General features: G+C 41.4%; 1 protein-coding gene across 1 annotated transcript in view; it reads left to right on the top strand.

Annotated features, from left to right (window-relative positions):
• The window catches only part of OPRK1 (opioid receptor kappa 1), a 43,279-nt gene that overhangs the window by 13,909 nt on the left and 11,710 nt on the right, over positions 1-17,660 (top strand). Inside the window, exon 3 of the mRNA XM_005301210.4 lies at positions 15,652-16,004. Coding sequence (XP_005301267.1) covers positions 15,652-16,004 — 353 coding nt within the window. The remainder of the gene's footprint in view (positions 1-15,651; positions 16,005-17,660) is intronic.

Genomic DNA, 17,660 nt, shown 5'->3' with positions numbered 1-17,660 from the left:
AAGCCCTATTTCCTTTTAAGTGATTTTAATTAAATCATCCAGAGTTAAACAATTTAAATCAGATTGTCCCTGTGCCTGCAGCAGCCGGCATAACTGATCATTTACAAACATGTTCATTAGGAAGGGCCCATTTCCTTTAGAAGGGCGGTAAACTCTGTGGGGGGAAAAACATAGTGGTGGTAGCTGTCATCACTTAAACTCCTTTTTGCATCATTTGTTTGATTACTAAGGATTTTACCAGGCGTGACAGCACCAAGTTATATTGCTGTAACTGGGTTTCATTATCAAACCAACTATTCTCTTTCTTAAAAAAACCCAACACAGTCAACATCCTCTTTAGCACTTTATTACTTGTACTAGCCCCAACTATCTAGTCCCCTCCGAGCTCTGCAGTGTCAATTTGTGCAAAAGCTCCTTTTAACTCTTTACTCTTTTCCCTCAGATCACTTATTTTTCAAAGTGACACATTTCTCAGCTGATTATTGTCAGTGTCTCTGAACTTATCTTTTATGTTTTTTTGCACTTATCCCTTAACTTAATACTCTTTGCCTGAAAAGCTGTACTCACTAAATACAGTCCTTGAAGGATGGCTGCTTTTTACTTTGGATTTATGCAAAAAGGTAATAGACACTGTTTTCTCTCTTCCATTTAGTCTATTTCCTCCTCTACAACTCTGATTTCTTCTTTGTGCTTTTTTGTGTTCACCCTTCTGGGTAGCACATTTCATTTGTAAGTTTTAGCCACCAGAAATAATCTTTGTAAAATTGCTGCTGCATTGATCTGGACTCAGGATTCAAAACAAAACAAAACAAACAAAAAAACTAGATACTATTTTTCCATGGCTGCCAATGGGTCCTATCTTTTGAAAATTTCAGTGGCACCCAACAGACCTTTGCTGTGCTCTGCAAATAATTTATTTATTTATGGCATTCAACGGAGCTCTGCTGTGCTCTGCTAAACATTCTTTTTTTGTTTAATCTAATACCACTCTCTGGATTTCCTTTTTCACCTGAATACTTCTCTAGGGTTTACCCCTAGATTTAACTCACTTCTTCAGCGTGGGGCCTCATATTTAAACCTTTAAACCCTTCCAATGCAATTTCCCTTAATGCTAGGTTGCAACCCTCACACTAAGGGATGTATACATTATCTGCTCCAGATGAGGGGATCTGAGTCAGTGTACCATGGTGTTGGGGTTCCCCCGAGTCCTCTTGCACTCAGTTGTCCAAGAACTCCATTTTACTCCAGTCTCTTCACTTAGATTCCTTTATTTAGCATACAGCAAAGCTACACTGACTGGCTTAGACTCAAGCATGGGGGAAGGGATGTAGGGCATACCACACATTCACAGTTAAACAGAAAATCTCTTCCTTTATATACGTTTACACACATTATGTTGCATTTACTATACATTGCATTACATATTTTGGGATTGGCTTGGTTACTTTGCAGAAACCAAGCCCTTTACAGCATGCTCTGCCCACACGCTGTCCATACACGATGTAAGATTTTCACCTCATCTTACATTCCAGGCCTTTTTTGTCCATTGTTATCTTGCCCATTGTGAATGATTCCATGGGTGTTCCCCCTTATCTTAGGTAGTACAGACATTGTTTCCAAACTACTGATCCATTTACCTTCCTGATACAGTCTCCCAAGAAATGAGGCTTCACCCATGTCCAATTACTCATGTCAGGCCAGGCCTACATAAATCACTGAGCAATGTTTATATTACATTACAAGTGTCTATATTACATTTCTACAGCAAACCATTTTTGAGCTATGACAACATCAAAGACCTTAGAATATGCTTCTAAAAGGGAAAAACACATTTTTAAAATTTCATATGCAAACAGGCCTTGTCCCTTTCCACCAAAACTTTTCCTGCCTCCTGCAAATTCGACTCTGACTAGGGACTTCACAGGAAAAATTTCAGGCAAAATGGTGCTTTCTTGAGACAGCTGGAAGGGATGAAAAGGCGTATTTGTAATGGAAACTGAGTTACAACTTTAATTATGGAATTGCTATCACAGTGTTGTACACAGCCACCACGGGAGCTATGTGTCTGTTGTTTCACTCATTCTGGATTCACCTCTTCAATGTGCTCTGTCTTGATTGCCCCAGGAGGTCACCTACTCGGAAGAACTGCTGTCATCAAACTCCAAGACAGCCAATCCTGTATTTCTTTGAAAATTATTTCGCAAGCCTCCAGTGGTCTGAATAATTCTCTAGGATTAAAAACAGTTTTAACAACAGGCAGTGTCACAGCTATGTGCGTTCATTCCTAAGGGAAAAGAGGAGCTTGTACGGCTCTGGTTTGTCTAATGTCTTAGGGGGAAAAAAAGCATCATTGAATATAATGGCATCCTGTGTTACAGGAATACTCTATTAAGAAATGTCATAATGTAGTCAACTCTTTCTCAGATTACTTTATGTGCTACTGCTATAAAGATATTCTTTGTCCCTTGTCAGTCTCATACTACTTTTTTGTACTTTCATTAACTTGCGTGCCCCCCACCCCCAAATGTTTCTCCATGCCTCCTGCGGGGGGTACGGGCATGCCCCACAGTTTGGGGACCACTGTCCTTGGAGGTGGTGCTATTAATCCCATTTTACAGATGGGGAATTGGGGCCCAGAGAAGCTAAATTACTTGCTTAAGGGCACACAGAATGTCTATGATGGAGCAGGGACTTGAGCCAAGTCTCCCACATCCTAGTTTAACGATCTAACCACTGGCCCCTTGGTGGAGCTGGGTGACACTTGGACTTCCAGTTTTGAAAGCCAGTATTTTGAAATTAATTCCGCATTGGAAAGAAAACAAGCATTTTGGAATTTTTCCATTAAAAAAAATAAAAAATTATCAATTCTAGGTCAACTGAAACATTCCATTTTGATGAAATTTAAATGTTTTCTTCCAATTTTGTCTTTTAAAATTGTTTTATTTTATTATAATTTATGACAGAATATAAAATTTGAAACAAAAATCATTTTGAAATGAAAAATCAAGATGTTCCATTCCAACAAGGTCGACCTATTGAAATGTTTAGTTTCAACGTTTTATACAATAAATTTTGTTGAAATTGACATGTTGCCATGGAAAGTTTAGATATTAGATGAAATGACACTTTCTGATAGAAATTTTTTCTGCTGGACAATTTTTGACCAGCTCTACTCCTTGGCAAGTTACTTAGCCCCTCTGTGTCTAAGTTTTCCCATCTATAAAATGGGGATAATTCTTATTTATTTACCTAACTGTGGTGTACAGCCCATTACCTTATTGTTTCAAACAAAGCTAACACCACACTTACTAGCACTCTCATTTGTTGAGTTGGAAAGATGCCTTCCCAACAAACGTGCATCAGACATGAGTGTACCAAGTTAGCTTTGAGAGAAGAAACTTGGCAAGGAAAAATACTTTAATTCTTAGGATATATACATTGAGTGAGGATGGGAAAGGGAGGTCTTTGACAAAAGTGATTTCTGCACATAAAGAAAATGATTTAAAAAGGAAAGGAGGGAGAGAGCAAAAAAAGGCACAATGGATCTTTATGGCCCTGCTGGGAAACCTTGTTTACTGCTCTAACCATCAAGTTTGGAATATTCTTCCTGGAGCCACAGGTTCAAATCTAGTCAGGTTCAGCCTTTCATTCTCGGGGGAAGGTAAAATGAGTTCCATACAGTTTACTATTTGGACCATTCAGACAGGTCAATATGCTTCCTTTCCCCACCAACGATGCCCAATACTTAAACATACCCCTTTCCCAGCACTCCACCCCAAAGGTAAGCTTCTGGTTTACAGTTTAACTCTCTCAGGGGCATGCACCAGTGTGAAGCAATCAACACACACACACACATACACACACACTTTGACAGCCTAACATCCTTTTATATCTATTTATATATATTTATATATGCATTTTATATTTAATCATGAATAGTACAGGGAGAGTACAGAACACACAAAACAGTAAACCATCCTAAATGCAATGTCCCTCACTAGATCACCCTTCCCTTGGGAGTCCTTGGGGGAATCGCCTGTGTTCTGTCAGTTAGGCAGGCAGGCAGGGTCCTCTGCCCCTTGCCTACTCCCTGCAGCAGTCTCCCTTATCTTAATTTGGTGCAAAATGGCTCTCCTCCAGTTCCCTCTGTGAGTCCCTTTATAGACGCCTCCTGAGGTCACCTGCTTCTTCAGTTCTGCCATTTGGTACTTTTTTCATTACTCCCAACCTGTTCCCCTCCTTCAGAGCAGAGGAGGAGGTGTCTTGTGCTATGTACAGCAAACCTATGGTCCAAAGGTGCTCTACTTTGCTCAGTGCTGATTGCTCACTATTATCTCTGGCCTGGCAGAGACGTGACACAAACCTGCTAGCAGGGTGGATCCACATACATGACAGGCTTTCCTTTACACAGTAATTTCATGACACAATTCATATAACCATTTCCAATTCAGAAGTTGTGCAGAAAGAATCCCCAATTTGTCACAGCACACGCTGCGGGATTCTCAAAACCTAACCATACAACTGGGCTGGTAGATAGGAGCATAAATATCTATATGTAGTTTTGAGTGGGAATTTTCAAAGGTCCTTTTAAGTGTCTATTCTTAAAAATCTGACTACATAGGTAAGTGCACAGACAATGGGAGCTTCAGGTGCTCAGCACCTCTGAAAAGCAGGCCCTAGTTATCTCAAGTTGGACACAAGAGCTGGCATTGAAAACTGTGGCTTAAGTTACCAATCACATAGTTAAGTGCACAGACATTGAAGGCTAGTTTGGTCAGAAGCTGAGGGTACAAGAACAAGTGCCTGGCAAGTTAATGGTGGGGTAGTTTGGTGGCACTCTGTTTCACTGCATAACTTACAGATGAGTTTCCTGCTGCATAGATGTGCTACAAAATTAACTATGCCTTCCTCTATGTGTCACATGGTTTGTTGCATGTGTAGGAAAATGTCCACAGTTTACTTTTCTTAATTCTTATATATTTAATCAGAAATGCTTAATGTCTTCAAAGTATTTTTTCCCAAATCTTGTGGAAGAGCTGCAGAAGACACCCCGAATCTGCTCTTGGATCAAGCACTCTTGGACAATGGTGAGCACCCTATGTATTATTACATTCCTGACCTTTGCTAAATGATTTGTATTGACAGTGGGAAAGAGGGGGCATTGCTTGCTGTTTGCTAGGCAGGTCATACAGTGATACACATTTATGTTGCCTTGCAGGTTGAGAGAGACAAAAAAAATCTTCATTTCCCCTGAAGTCATCAGTGCATTCCTCATCATAACAGTGATGTTCTTCAATAACTTTTATGGAAGATCTGCAAAATATTCACTGGAACTATTCAAAAGAATATGTCCTGGGGTTATCACCACTTGGAGAGGGATAGTGTCATGTGGTGGGGGCAGACAATACCAGGAACTGGCAAGTAATGTCAGCACTCATCTGGAGGATTTGCTCCTGAAAATATTTGCTCCTTTAATGATCTGCCACTCATTAGCTGATTCACTTTCCCCCTTCTTCCTTCCTCTTTCATCTATCCCACCTTGTCTTCAGCTGTCAGGGAAAACTCCAGATTCCATGTAAGCAGCCGATTGGGACTGTTCTACATAGCTGCTTCCATGGGTCTTGCCCATGGACAGATACCTCATAAAGTCCCCCTGCGTCCCCCTGCCAACCCCACCCCAGGGTGGCTGATCCCCCTACACTGTGCAAGGAGGCTCTAGCTCTGAAGAGGAGCCTCCCTTACCAGTAGCCCTGAGATACTGTTTGTTTGCTGGCTGCCTGAGCTCCGCCCCGGCTAAAGCCAGCCCTGAGAGACTGTTCTGCTTGTTGGCAACCTGAACCTACTCAAATCCAGGCCCCAGCTCACCTGTAGACTGTTTTGGTTTGTTGGCTGCCTGAGCTCTGCCTGGGCCAAAGCCAGCCCTGAGAGATGGTGTTTAAGGGCTGACTACTTGAGCTATCCAAGCCCAGGCTAAAGCCTGACAACGATTGTTAATCGCTCAGCCCTGTTGTGGGCTCTTGGCTGTCTTGCAGACTCTGGTCCTGGCCAGACAGGGCCAGCCTGAGTGGCCTCCCTCCGAGCGGGAGAGTGAGGAACCATTACATAGTCCCATCTTGACTGTGTCAAGTAATTTCTGGTTCAGGCCAAACCCAGTGAGGCTGCATTTCTTGGCTGATAACTGCATTCCACACAGAATCATGTGAGAGAGAGGCAGATTATGAAAGTGTTTTCTCTGAAAAGATTTTACTATATGCTCTGATGAGAATGGGGAGGGAGTTGCAATGTAGAGTTGCAGTCTCAAATAGAGGAAGGGGGTCCTAGAAGGTCTGTACTAATCAGGAATAAAAATGGGAAATGGCAACATTATATTCTAAACATAGACATCAGTTCCTGGCTCAGCTAAGTCTTCTTTGTGCTGTTTAGGGTGAAAGAGTGCTGGGGAGGAAAGGGGAGATGGCCAGAACATCATGAATTCTGGCAAACATGTAAGGCCATAGGAAGGCATTATAAGTCTGCACAAATTAGAGCAGTCCTGGGGCTGCTCAAGCTTGTGTGGGCCAAATTGTCCCCCAGCATCCTCAAGGATGGGGAGGATGTGAAGGTCCTGTACATCCACCATTGCCCTCCTCACATCTATGCCAAGTAGAGCTTAGCCAAGCCCCAGACAGTTTAAATGCGCTCACCGAACTATGCTTTCAAACCCTACTTGATTCGTCAGAAAGTCTTCACCATAATGACTGCTAAGGGCATTTCAGGCAGGACGGGCATCCACCAGTGCTGGTTCATGGTATGTGACAGAGAGTGTGTGTGTGTGCAGGTGAATTTCCTCACCCAAGGCAGGATTTTTTAAATCTCTCAGTTGATGATCAGTGAATATGAGAATCAGCTGCTGTTGAGATGTCAGGACCTCCTTCTAGAGGTAGTCCCAGAATAACTGGCTTGTCAAACACTGTCCAGAAGGGGAAGGCTAATTAGTCTCCAGAGAAGATCTGAGTTTGGCCCAAATGATCCAAGAGTGCTATGTCTGCCCTGAAGTGTCCCATAAGGAAAGATTGTGCTTGATGGAGTGAATGGTATGGGAGATAACTGGAGAGGTATGGAGGCTATTAAGAAGTGGGTGGTATGCAACAATGAGGTGAGGAAGCTAGAGGAATGCATAGAGGCCAGAGGTAGATCCCACGTAATCTCTCCCAAGTGGAGACACTAGAGCTGTACCCCACCCAGACCATCAACAGGCTATGGGGACTTGAGACCACCCTAATGACCAGCTCTTCCCAGATAAATACACATGGAAATGTAAGTCATATAGTGTGATTTTTATTTCTCACAACTTCTGAGATGTATAGCGTCTTACGCTTACTACTCTGAATGTTCCCTGATACCCCAGTGAGCATTAACGGAATGCCTATTTAAGATGCAACTCCCATTGTGACGTTCCCCTGGTGTTATCTGTACCAGTGATCTGCTAGGTCACTCTAATCCTCGAATCTGGGAGACAGCCTTACCCTGCTCTGCTGTGAGAACTCCCACTCCTGGGCTGTTCACGCACAGCCTCTGGCATGTAAGCTGCTCCCAGCTATGTGAGTGAGCACTTTTGGCCAGCTGCTGCTTGGATTGTGCAACTGAATGACACTAGCCAATATCTCCGGTCTCAGACTCAACCCTAGGAACCTCCATCTTGCAGTATCCAGTTGTGCCCGCTGGATGCTGCAAGCTTATATGAGTTCGACAATTTAACAAAGAAATTGATATGTACCAGGCTTGTTAACCCAAGGGGAGTCTCTGACATGCTTCAAACCAAATGCACTGCTTCAGGTAGAATAAACAAACAAATTTATTTACTACAAAAGATAGATTTTAAGTGATTATAAGTCAAAGCACAACAAGTCGGAGTTGGTCAAATGAAATAAAAGCAAAATGCTTTCTAAGCTGATCTTAACACTTTCAATGCCCTTACAAACTTAGATGTTTCTCACCACAGGCTGGCTGGCTTTCCCAGGCTTTCCCCTTGATCAGTGCTTCAGTCGCTTGGTGGTGGTGTCTGTAGATGGAGGTGGAAGAGAGAGGAAGAGCATGGCAAACGTCTCTCCCTTTTATCATGTTCTTTCTTCCCTCTTGGCTTTGGGGGGAGTCAGGTGAGCATTACCTCATCGTAGTCCCAAACTGACCAAGGGAAGGGGGGTGACTCACTCGAAAGTCCAACAGCTCCTTTGTTGCTGCCTAGGCCAGTGTCCTTTGTTCCTATGAGGCTGGGCTGGGTTTGTCCCATACATGCCCTGATGAGGTGTGAACTGCCCCTCTGTTTCTGGAGAGTTTTGTCTGGGCTTGTTTTAAGCCATGAGGACACATTTTCAGCCTCATAACTATATACATGAAATTACAACCTATAATATTACTATAACAGCAATGCTCAGTCATCATGAGCCTTCCGAAGACACCCAACATGATAAACTTTGCACTGGATACCACATGATCATATTATAAGGATGAACATGGGGGTGCAGGGTGTTCCACCGAGATACAGAGTGTCACAGCCATGTGTCCTAATTTTCAGATATACAGTAATCAGATGGAACATACCTAATGTCAGCTACCAGTGCTCTCTTCTATCTCCATGGTAAGGCAGAGGCCACGTGCCTTGCTCTGAGAACAGGCTGAAGATGTTTCCCCATGAGTAGTATTCATGCCGCATACATACCGAGCCTCTGTTTGTGTGTATTGAATTTTCCCCCCTTTTACTCTCCCCCAGAAACAGCCTGACCAATGCAGTTCCCTTCATAAGATTGGGCTGCCACTAGTCAGGATCTTCAGAGGTAACCATTCCCTAGCCCTTCACATGCCACAGTCCTTGCAAAGGAAGAAAGGGGGAAATGGCACTCTGACAACCTTCTACTGGAGCCATTATTGCTTCTCCCCATGAGCAATGAGACCTGTGCCCTCCTCCAGGTGACACCTGGCCCACAGAATCCATTCAAGTGAAGGATAGAGTTCCTCCTTGTTGGACCAACAATTGACGCATACGACGCACCTGGTTCTTCAGGAACTGCCAGGCAGAACCTGGAACCTTTTGTCCCAGAGCCACTGACACATACCAAGGGAGGTTATGGTGTCCTGCAACAAAACCTCACTGCAGGAAAGAGGAATGTTGAGGCTGAAGAATGCTACGTGGACAGAAGAGCAGCATTCACTAGGGAAGTGGTGAACTGGACCCATGTGAGTGCAGAGGATCCGAGTGGGTTATCCAGCTCCCTATATACAGAGTTCCTGACTAGTGTGGCTGTTTCCAAGAGCCCCCATTTTGCCTTATATTAGAAGATCTCCTCCTGTCAAAACTGGAAGACCGTGATGACTGCAAGGCTAGTGAAATGGCAACATCTCAAGATTTGAGCAAGAGAAAATTCAGCTATTGCAAGAGAAAGAGATTTGCAACCAGATGGTTTAAAAATTGTAATTTTTGTCTGTTTTTATTAAAACCTATTTAACTTAAATCACTACATTTTTGGATAAAGGAAGTATTCCTTAAAATCTAATATCTTTCTCCTTTCAAGTATGAGACGTCCTTGAATCTGATTGCTTTCTCAGCAAAACCATGGGACACCAAGCTTGACATTACTGCTATTAGTAAAGGTAAAACAGAAACTTTCTTCTTAATTAAAAATGAACAACGTCTTTGAATCTTCTTTATCCAAAGGTGTGTGTGTGGCGGGGGGGAGGGGGGGGAGATGGATTCATAATGCAGTGTGGCTTTGTCCTCAGTGAGTGACTTAGACCATGTTTCAAGTTTTATGAGGCTTCTCCTGCCCTTGAATGTACAAATCCCGTACTTTAGCTCAAGCATAAAAGCTCAAACTTTTTGACCTGAGTTCAAGCCCCATAGATGTCTCATTCAGGGGTGTAGTTATAAATGGAGGCCCATGTGAAGATTTTAACTCTTGTTGACCTTTGAAAGTTGGGATGAATTTCTACAATCGGGGATATGTGTAATTCATATCAGCATTGTGTGGCTCTTTATCCTCCTCTAGGGCTAAACCATATAAACAGGGTTAAGTCTATTATTTCATTTGAGCTATTAGACCTAGTCCTTCAGCTGTAGCATGTGAGGTTCATGCTTTTTGATCCAGAGTTCCCAGGTTGACTCCTGGCAGATGACCCAGCCAGCACTGATTTTGCAAGGGAACTGACTTATTTAAAAAAATCCTTTGCAATTTATATTTAATATTTTAATAACAATTTTTGTACAAAATTTTAACTAGTTACAATAAGATTTATAATAAAAAGTAAACATTATGGCAAGGATTTTAAAAATGAGCATCTCAGGTTTTGCTCCTAAGTCCATATTTAGGCAGCTAAATAAGTGGCCTGATTTTTCAGAAGTGCTGTATCAGTAGGAGCTGTTGGGCACTCACCACTCTTGAAAATCAAGCCACTTATTTAGGTGCCTAGATACAGACCTAGGAATCTAGCTTTAGGCAACTTTTTTTAAGTCTTAGCCTATAATTATTATGTTAAAGCTAATTCAGTGAGAGGCAACTCTTGAATTTGTGTGATAACAATAATAATGATTACTATGAACATGTGAATTTGTTTTCTGGGCTCCCTACTACTAAAAAATACTGATTTTTACACTCTATGCTGGCTCTGTGTTAAGTTTCATATTGACGTAAGCTTTTTTAATGACTTTTAAGAGTATAAAAACATTAGATTCATTCTACTTCATATGTCCCCAGTCTTTCACTATGTTCTGATTCAATTGGTATTGACAAAAAAAAAGAGGAGTCCTTGTGGCACCTTAGAGACTAACAAATTTATTTGGGCTTAAACTTTCGTGGGCTAGAACCCCTTCATCAGGTGTATGAAGTAAAAAATACAGCAGCAGGAATAAATACATGAAAGATGGGGGTTGCTTTACCAAGTGTTAGGTCAGTCTAACGAGAGAAATCAATTAATAGCAGGATACCAAGGGAGGAAAAATAACTTTTGAAGTGGTAAGAGAGAGGCCCGTTACAGACAGTTGACAAGAAGGTGTGAGTAACAGTAGGGAGAAATTAGTATTGGGGAAATTAAGTTTAGGTTTTGTAATGACCCAACTACTCCCAGTCTTTATTCAGGCCTAATCTGATCGTATCTAGTTTGCAAATTAATTCCAGTTCTGTAGCTTCACGTTGGAGTCTGTTTTTGAAGGTTTTTTTTTTTGAAGAGTTGCCACTTTGAGGTCTGTTATTGAGTGACCAGAGAGATTGAAGTGTTTTCCTCCTGGTTTTTGAATGTTATGATTCCTGATGTCAGATTTGTGTCCATTTATTCTTTTGCATAGAGACTGTCCAGTTTGGCCAATGTACATGGCAAAGGGGCATTGGTGGCACATGATGGCATATATCACATTGGTAGATGAAATTGGTATTGAGTTTACCCTAAATATATAAATATTGAGATCTGGGGCCTTTCCCAGTTATGCCCCTTGTCTTTGCCCCTTGCTGCTGCTATCCATGGGAATTTCACACAAGGGAGCCTAGCAAGATAGCATCCATCTGTAGCTTAAAGAAATGTTTGACATTTGTTTTTTGTATGTTTTAATTCATTGCGACAGCTGTCCTCCTATACCACTTCTTTGCTATGCTTCATTCTATTTAATGCATTTTTACTTCACATATTAACCACTATCGTAGAATGTTGTCATAGTATATTTGTCATTCTTGCAAAACAAATTGATCTCATACTGAAGTGAAACATTTCAGCCTGATGTTATTTTGTCAAAGTTATGTCTGGATGAAAAATGATTTTGAGCCACCTTTTTAGCTTTAACTAAAATCATTAATGCAATACTATAATTTCTATATCCTCATTCTCTTTGTCACTGCTTGCAATAGTATTGTCAAAGAATCCTTCCATATTAGTAATGAATATTGATACTTTTCTGGAATGTGTACCAATTTGTTAATAACACTATGCCTACCAAACCTCAAATTTCCCTGTAGGTTTGTTAGCTGTTATTCCTCCCCCCCCCCGCCCCCGTTACTCGCTGTCTTGAACAAATGTATAAGTGTTGATGTGTCCTGTTGGCTACATCCTACTCCAGAAGCGAGTGCATTGCAGTGATGGGTGAAATAAGAAGTGGGGTAAATTTTTCAAAAGTGCCTAAGTGACTTAGGAGCCAAAGTTCATTTAATGTCATTGGAAGTCAGTAGGCCTTGGGCTTCCAAGTGCTGAAATTGCTTGGATGCTTTTGAGAATTTTACTCATAATTTGTAAGCAGACAAATGGCATTTCCACTTTGCTCCTTACAAAGTGGACACACTTTATGATCATTTTTCTTCCTGGGGTTTGGTAACTTAAACAATAATATCCAAACATAAATTTAAGTCAAAGTTTTTCCTCTGGGATATCTCTATTCCTCCCGGGTATGTTAGTACCAGAGAGGCTCCAGCCACCCCTATTATATGCTAGCTGGAGATAACAAGATCCACCTACGAACATAAGACAGCAGAAATTATTCTGCATCTTCATACAAGCTTCTAGCATCTGAGCTTATGTTGACTGAGGAGAGGAGCCTTTCACTTTTATGTAGGATCCTCAAAACTGCCACTCTGTTACATTTCTCATTATATCATGGGCTATATTTGACCCTCTTTCTGTGCACAGAACTTCCACTGAAGTTAATGGGGGAAAGGGGCTGGGGTTGTACAAAGACCCAGGGTAGAATATGATCCACAGTTTATAAATATTTTCTAAAGGCTCTTTGAAAACTTTAGATGAAAGACAGTAAATGTGAGTCATCTTATATGTGCTGCATTAAATCCAACTCTGCTCTTAGTCCCGTACTTGACATTTTAAAACAGATACTGATATTTTCCTCAGAGCTGAAGTTAAACTATTGGATCAATAATTTTAATTTTCTGCGGCATCCCTAAACTTTTTTTTTAGGAAAACATGACGTTTTAAGTCAATACTTTCACCCTGTACAAGTGCAGGCCTGTGCAAAGCAAGGTACTTGGAAAACCAGACTTCCCATAAACCATTGACTTCCATTGTCTGAGGTCATAAAAAAAACCAGGGAAGAGAGAGGACAGCTAATCAACCAGATATCTGTTCACTTTTTTGTCATGTGTTGGAGAGTACAAGTAATATGTGATTTTTGAAAACCCAATCAGCAGATTATGGCATCTTTCTGATTGCTTCTACTGTGCATTTACTAATTGTCTGTCAAAATGTCTTCCCAAGAAGCTGTCTGACTCCAAATCAGACTCCATAGCTGATAATAGAAGCATTTCTGAATCTAGCAGCAGGCAGTCACAGCAATGAAAATGAACCTAACTCCATTCCATGTTTTTTGCTGGTAACTGATCTTATGACACCAACAATGATAAAGCTAAAGGGGATAAGGTGCTGGGCCAGGATATGTCTGTGTGTGTGTAGAGGGAGTCCAGCCCTGACTGGTGCTTTCTCTCTCTTCCCCCGCATCTTTCTCCTGCTCTTGGTGTTGGGAGAACTCCACGGGTAGAGGAGAATGGGCCACTGGGGCCATGTGGTGGGTTAAGGGGCTTATGTGGGGGGCATTTGGGTTGGCTGTCGGTTCTCCCCACCCCCGGTTCTCTGCTCCAACAGCTCTCAGGTATTCTCACTGCAGTGTGGGCTGCTTTGGTGGAGACATGAGCCTGACTTTTGAACATTCAGTGACTTTGGCAGGCTGCCAAACTTTTTTTGTGGTTGCAAGTGAGAGAATGAAAATGGCAATTTGAACACTTTCTATCTCAGCCAAGTCTGAATGGGATTTCATGGGATAAAGAAAAGGCACTTTTGTAGCTCAAGGGGATCCCCCTGCTAAGTATCAAAGGCCTCTTGTCGACAATGATGACAAAGTAAAAGTCACAGAATCCTCTGTAATGTAAAGTGTTAGGCAACTGCTACCAGCTCCTTCTATAATATATTGGTAAAGTATAGGTTATTGCTAGGCTACAATGAAGCCAGGTGCCCTCTCACCCAAGGTCACTAGAGCTTCTGGGTGAGAGATTCAAGTTCCCTCAACTTGCAGGTTCAGGAGACTAGCAGAAAAGACAATTTTTCCTTCTAATCTATGAGAGTCTTTGGACAGCAGTAAACAGTCTGATCCCCCATTGGGCAGGAGATCTGTGAAAGACATCTGCTACAGCAGCCTGATTGGACACTGATCCCAGGGCCATAATGCCCGTAAGCCTTAGCTTGGGGGCGCACTTGTGGAGAGGTAATTGTGTGGGAGGGCTCACAAAAGTCTTCTCATTACTAGACTTTGTACATTTACTTTTATATTAAAAATTAAGATTTTAGGAGAAAGTGGCTGTGTTACAAAATGTGGTGCTCACAAATCCTAGGTTTTCAGGTACAAATCAGTTAATTATATACCCAAACAGGTAGTTAGGCACATTAATGCCTATTTGCACACACATTTGAGATCTGTGGATAGAACAAGTTTGAACAAGGAAAAGTTGTTGTGAATCTTATAATACTTTCAGATCTCTAAAAGAAAAGTAGTAGAGTCAAAAGCAGATCCAGATTTCCTGAGACACAGTCTCTTGTACAATCAGCAAGACCACAACTGTCCTAGAATAATAGTGCCTGACTAGTGTTTATCAGCATATTCACATCGACAATGATGAGAAACAATCAATATTCTGTTGTGTGCCACCTCAGAAACTTTAAGGGCCCACCGTTGAAAATCTGGCCCCCATAGTTTTGTATGGTATTGCAGGCCACGTTTCTTAATCGGTGTTACACAAAGCAATGAAATATCAGTTTTGCTTGAATGTATATCGAGAAAATAGTATTATGATTAATGTAATTTTTATGGACTCTAGTAGCCTATTTAACCAGGTATCTTACACCAGCTGAGGATTTGGCCCTGCAAGAGTAATGATTAATGATTTATTCATGCCGTAGCATGGTGAGACGAGGATACCCATTACTTCTGTAAAAAAAACCCCCAACAATAGGCAGTAAGGGTACATCTAAACTGCAATAAAAAAGCCATGACACCAAATCTCAGAGCCCAGGTCAGTTGACTCAGACTCATGGGGCTCAGGCTGTGGGGCTAAAAATTGCAGTAGATGTTTGGGCTCAAGTTGGAGCCTGGATTCTGAGACCCGACTCCCTCTTGGGGCTTCAGAGCTTGGGCTCCAGCCCGAGCCTGAACATCTACACTGCAATTTTTAGTCTCACACTTTGAACCCTGCAAGTCCAAGTCAGCTGACCTGGGCCAACCACAGCCATGCTATGGATCTTTGATTGCAGTGTAGATGTATTTTCAGATGCTTGTAAGGAAAGGAACTGCTAGAATTTTCTATCACTTGCAAATGAAGCAAATTATTTTCTCATTTATTTGCAGTTGGATTTTAGAGGATGAAACTAAATCTAGCATCTTTATAATGGCTTGACTAATTTACATGATCCCATTAAAATTACTCAAAAATCCATTTTTGCCTCTGGCAAGTAAATCTAAGTGGTGATACAGCAGCAGCAACATAGCTGAGAGACTAAATGTAACATATTTAATATAATCCCTCAGTCTTGAACGTGCTTGCATTTTTGTCCAAAAGATTGTTACAACACAGTTTCCCTAATACACTAGCTTCATATGTGAATATGTTGCTATAATTAAGATTTATTTTTCTTGTACTTCAGGTATACAAAGATGAAGACAGCAACGAACATTTATATTTTCAATCTGGCTATGGCAGATGCTTTAGTTACTACGACTATGCCTTTTCAAAGCACTGAATACCTGATGAACTCTTGGCCATTTGGGGATGTGCTGTGTAAAATAGTTATTTCAATTGACTATTATAACATGTTTACCAGCATATTCACATTGACCATGATGAGTGTTGATCGATACATTGCTGTGTGTCACCCTGTGAAAGCCCTGGACTTCCGCACTCCTCTCAAGGCAAAGATAATCAATATCTGTATCTGGCTATTGTCCTCATCTGTTGGTATATCTGCCATAGTCCTTGGAGGCACCAAAGTCAGAGAAGGTGAGCATAATTTTGATAATTTTAAACTCAAATTCTTTTGCTTCTAAAATAATGTAAATGTAACTTGGAATACGGAGTAGAGTGGAACCTTATTGAATCCCACTTCACTAATATGTACATCATTTAAATTGTACATAAAAAACCTGGTCACATTTTCTCAGCAAAATTGTAATAGTGGAATACTTCTCTAAGAACTCATATTTCTAAGACTTCAATACTTAAATATGCTACAGAATATTATAGTATGAAATATTAAAGTTAAAGATAAGATACAGTCGTCAACTAAATGAACAAATGACATTTTATGATGCATTATCCTGATATATCCAGGAGGAAGAAGTCAGCATAAAGGTCTGAGATTTGGCTGGAGAACTTCATGAGAGAAGTTTCAGTGGAGATCAAAAATGGAAGCCAGATTGGTGTTTGAAGAGCGTCAAGCAGAATTAGAAGTCAGAGGCTGATTGTAAATAACCAATTCAAGGAGCTTAGAGAAAAAGAGGGGAAAGAAGATAGGTCATGGTAGCTGGAGAGAAAAGTATGTCAAGGGAGGAGTTGGGAGTAGGAGCAAGATAGGGCAACAAAGAGGCATAGGGTCTGTGGGACAGGTATCCCAAGCTCCCATTGCCTATAATGGGAACTAGCATTCTGGGTAAGGACTGCGGGATTACCCCTTAGAAGCAGAGTTTCACTGTAAATGGACATACATGCACAAATGAGTTTCAGTGAATCCGAGTATTCTGTTGGCCTAATAGATCAGTGCTTTAAACACATACCAAGTGGGTGTAAAGCAGAACCATCCTGATGAGGTAGAGTTGAACACTTAATTTGCACAAGCTACAAAGTAGAGGGCAGCAGAGAATCGGGCCCTATAAAGCAGAATGCTCTATATTCCAAATGGAGGAACATCTGAGGAAAAAGTGGAAACATTTTGATGCCATGCTTCTCCAATGAAAGATTTAAACGCATAAGATTAGTAGCTCTTGACTTTTTTAGGTAGAGTCAGAATAAGTACTACTTAGAAGACCAAGAAGCCATGTATTGTAATCTACATCCGCGTTCCTCTAAATATTTGTGTCACTTGGAAAATTATGAATTCCAGTGCATATTCAGTGACTTCAGATTCCATCTTAAGTAAATGTAAGCCATATTATGAACCGCCCCTGAGAAGATGAGGACAATTGTAGCTCTTGTGCTCTCTCTTACTCAAGAACTTCATTGGGTTAGCACTTTGAGCCACCCAAAAAGTGGGTGAGGATGGAGTAGCAATGTGCTGTGGCCATGACCCCACCACTATAGCATCAAACAGCAGACCTGGTCAACTGTGGAATGGAGCTCATATTGTCCCTCTTATGGGGCTGCATATCTCTAAACACTGTGGAACTCCAGCAGACAGGAATTTATGAATTTTATGGAAGACTGCTCTACCCATTTATGAAAGCAGCTGCTACTGATTTCAATTTCTGTTAAATCGTTTGGCATAGATCCATGCAAACAAAGCATTAGCATGTTCAGAGAGAAAACTTGTTGGCTATTGGTCTGCACTGGTGTGCAAAACGTATGGATTTTGTTCCTGATCTTGGGATGCATTCAGACCTTTGGAAAGAAAGTGTCTTCTCTTGCTCTGCAGCAGTGGTTCTCAACCTGCGGCCCAATCAG

The sequence above is a fragment of the Chrysemys picta genome, chromosome 2 (assembly GCF_011386835.1).
Source record: "Chrysemys picta bellii isolate R12L10 chromosome 2, ASM1138683v2, whole genome shotgun sequence".
NCBI classification, from domain to species: domain Eukaryota; kingdom Metazoa; phylum Chordata; order Testudines; family Emydidae; genus Chrysemys; species Chrysemys picta.
The sequence above is the reverse complement of the archived record's forward strand: the minus strand, read 5'-3'. Positions and strand labels throughout refer to the sequence as shown.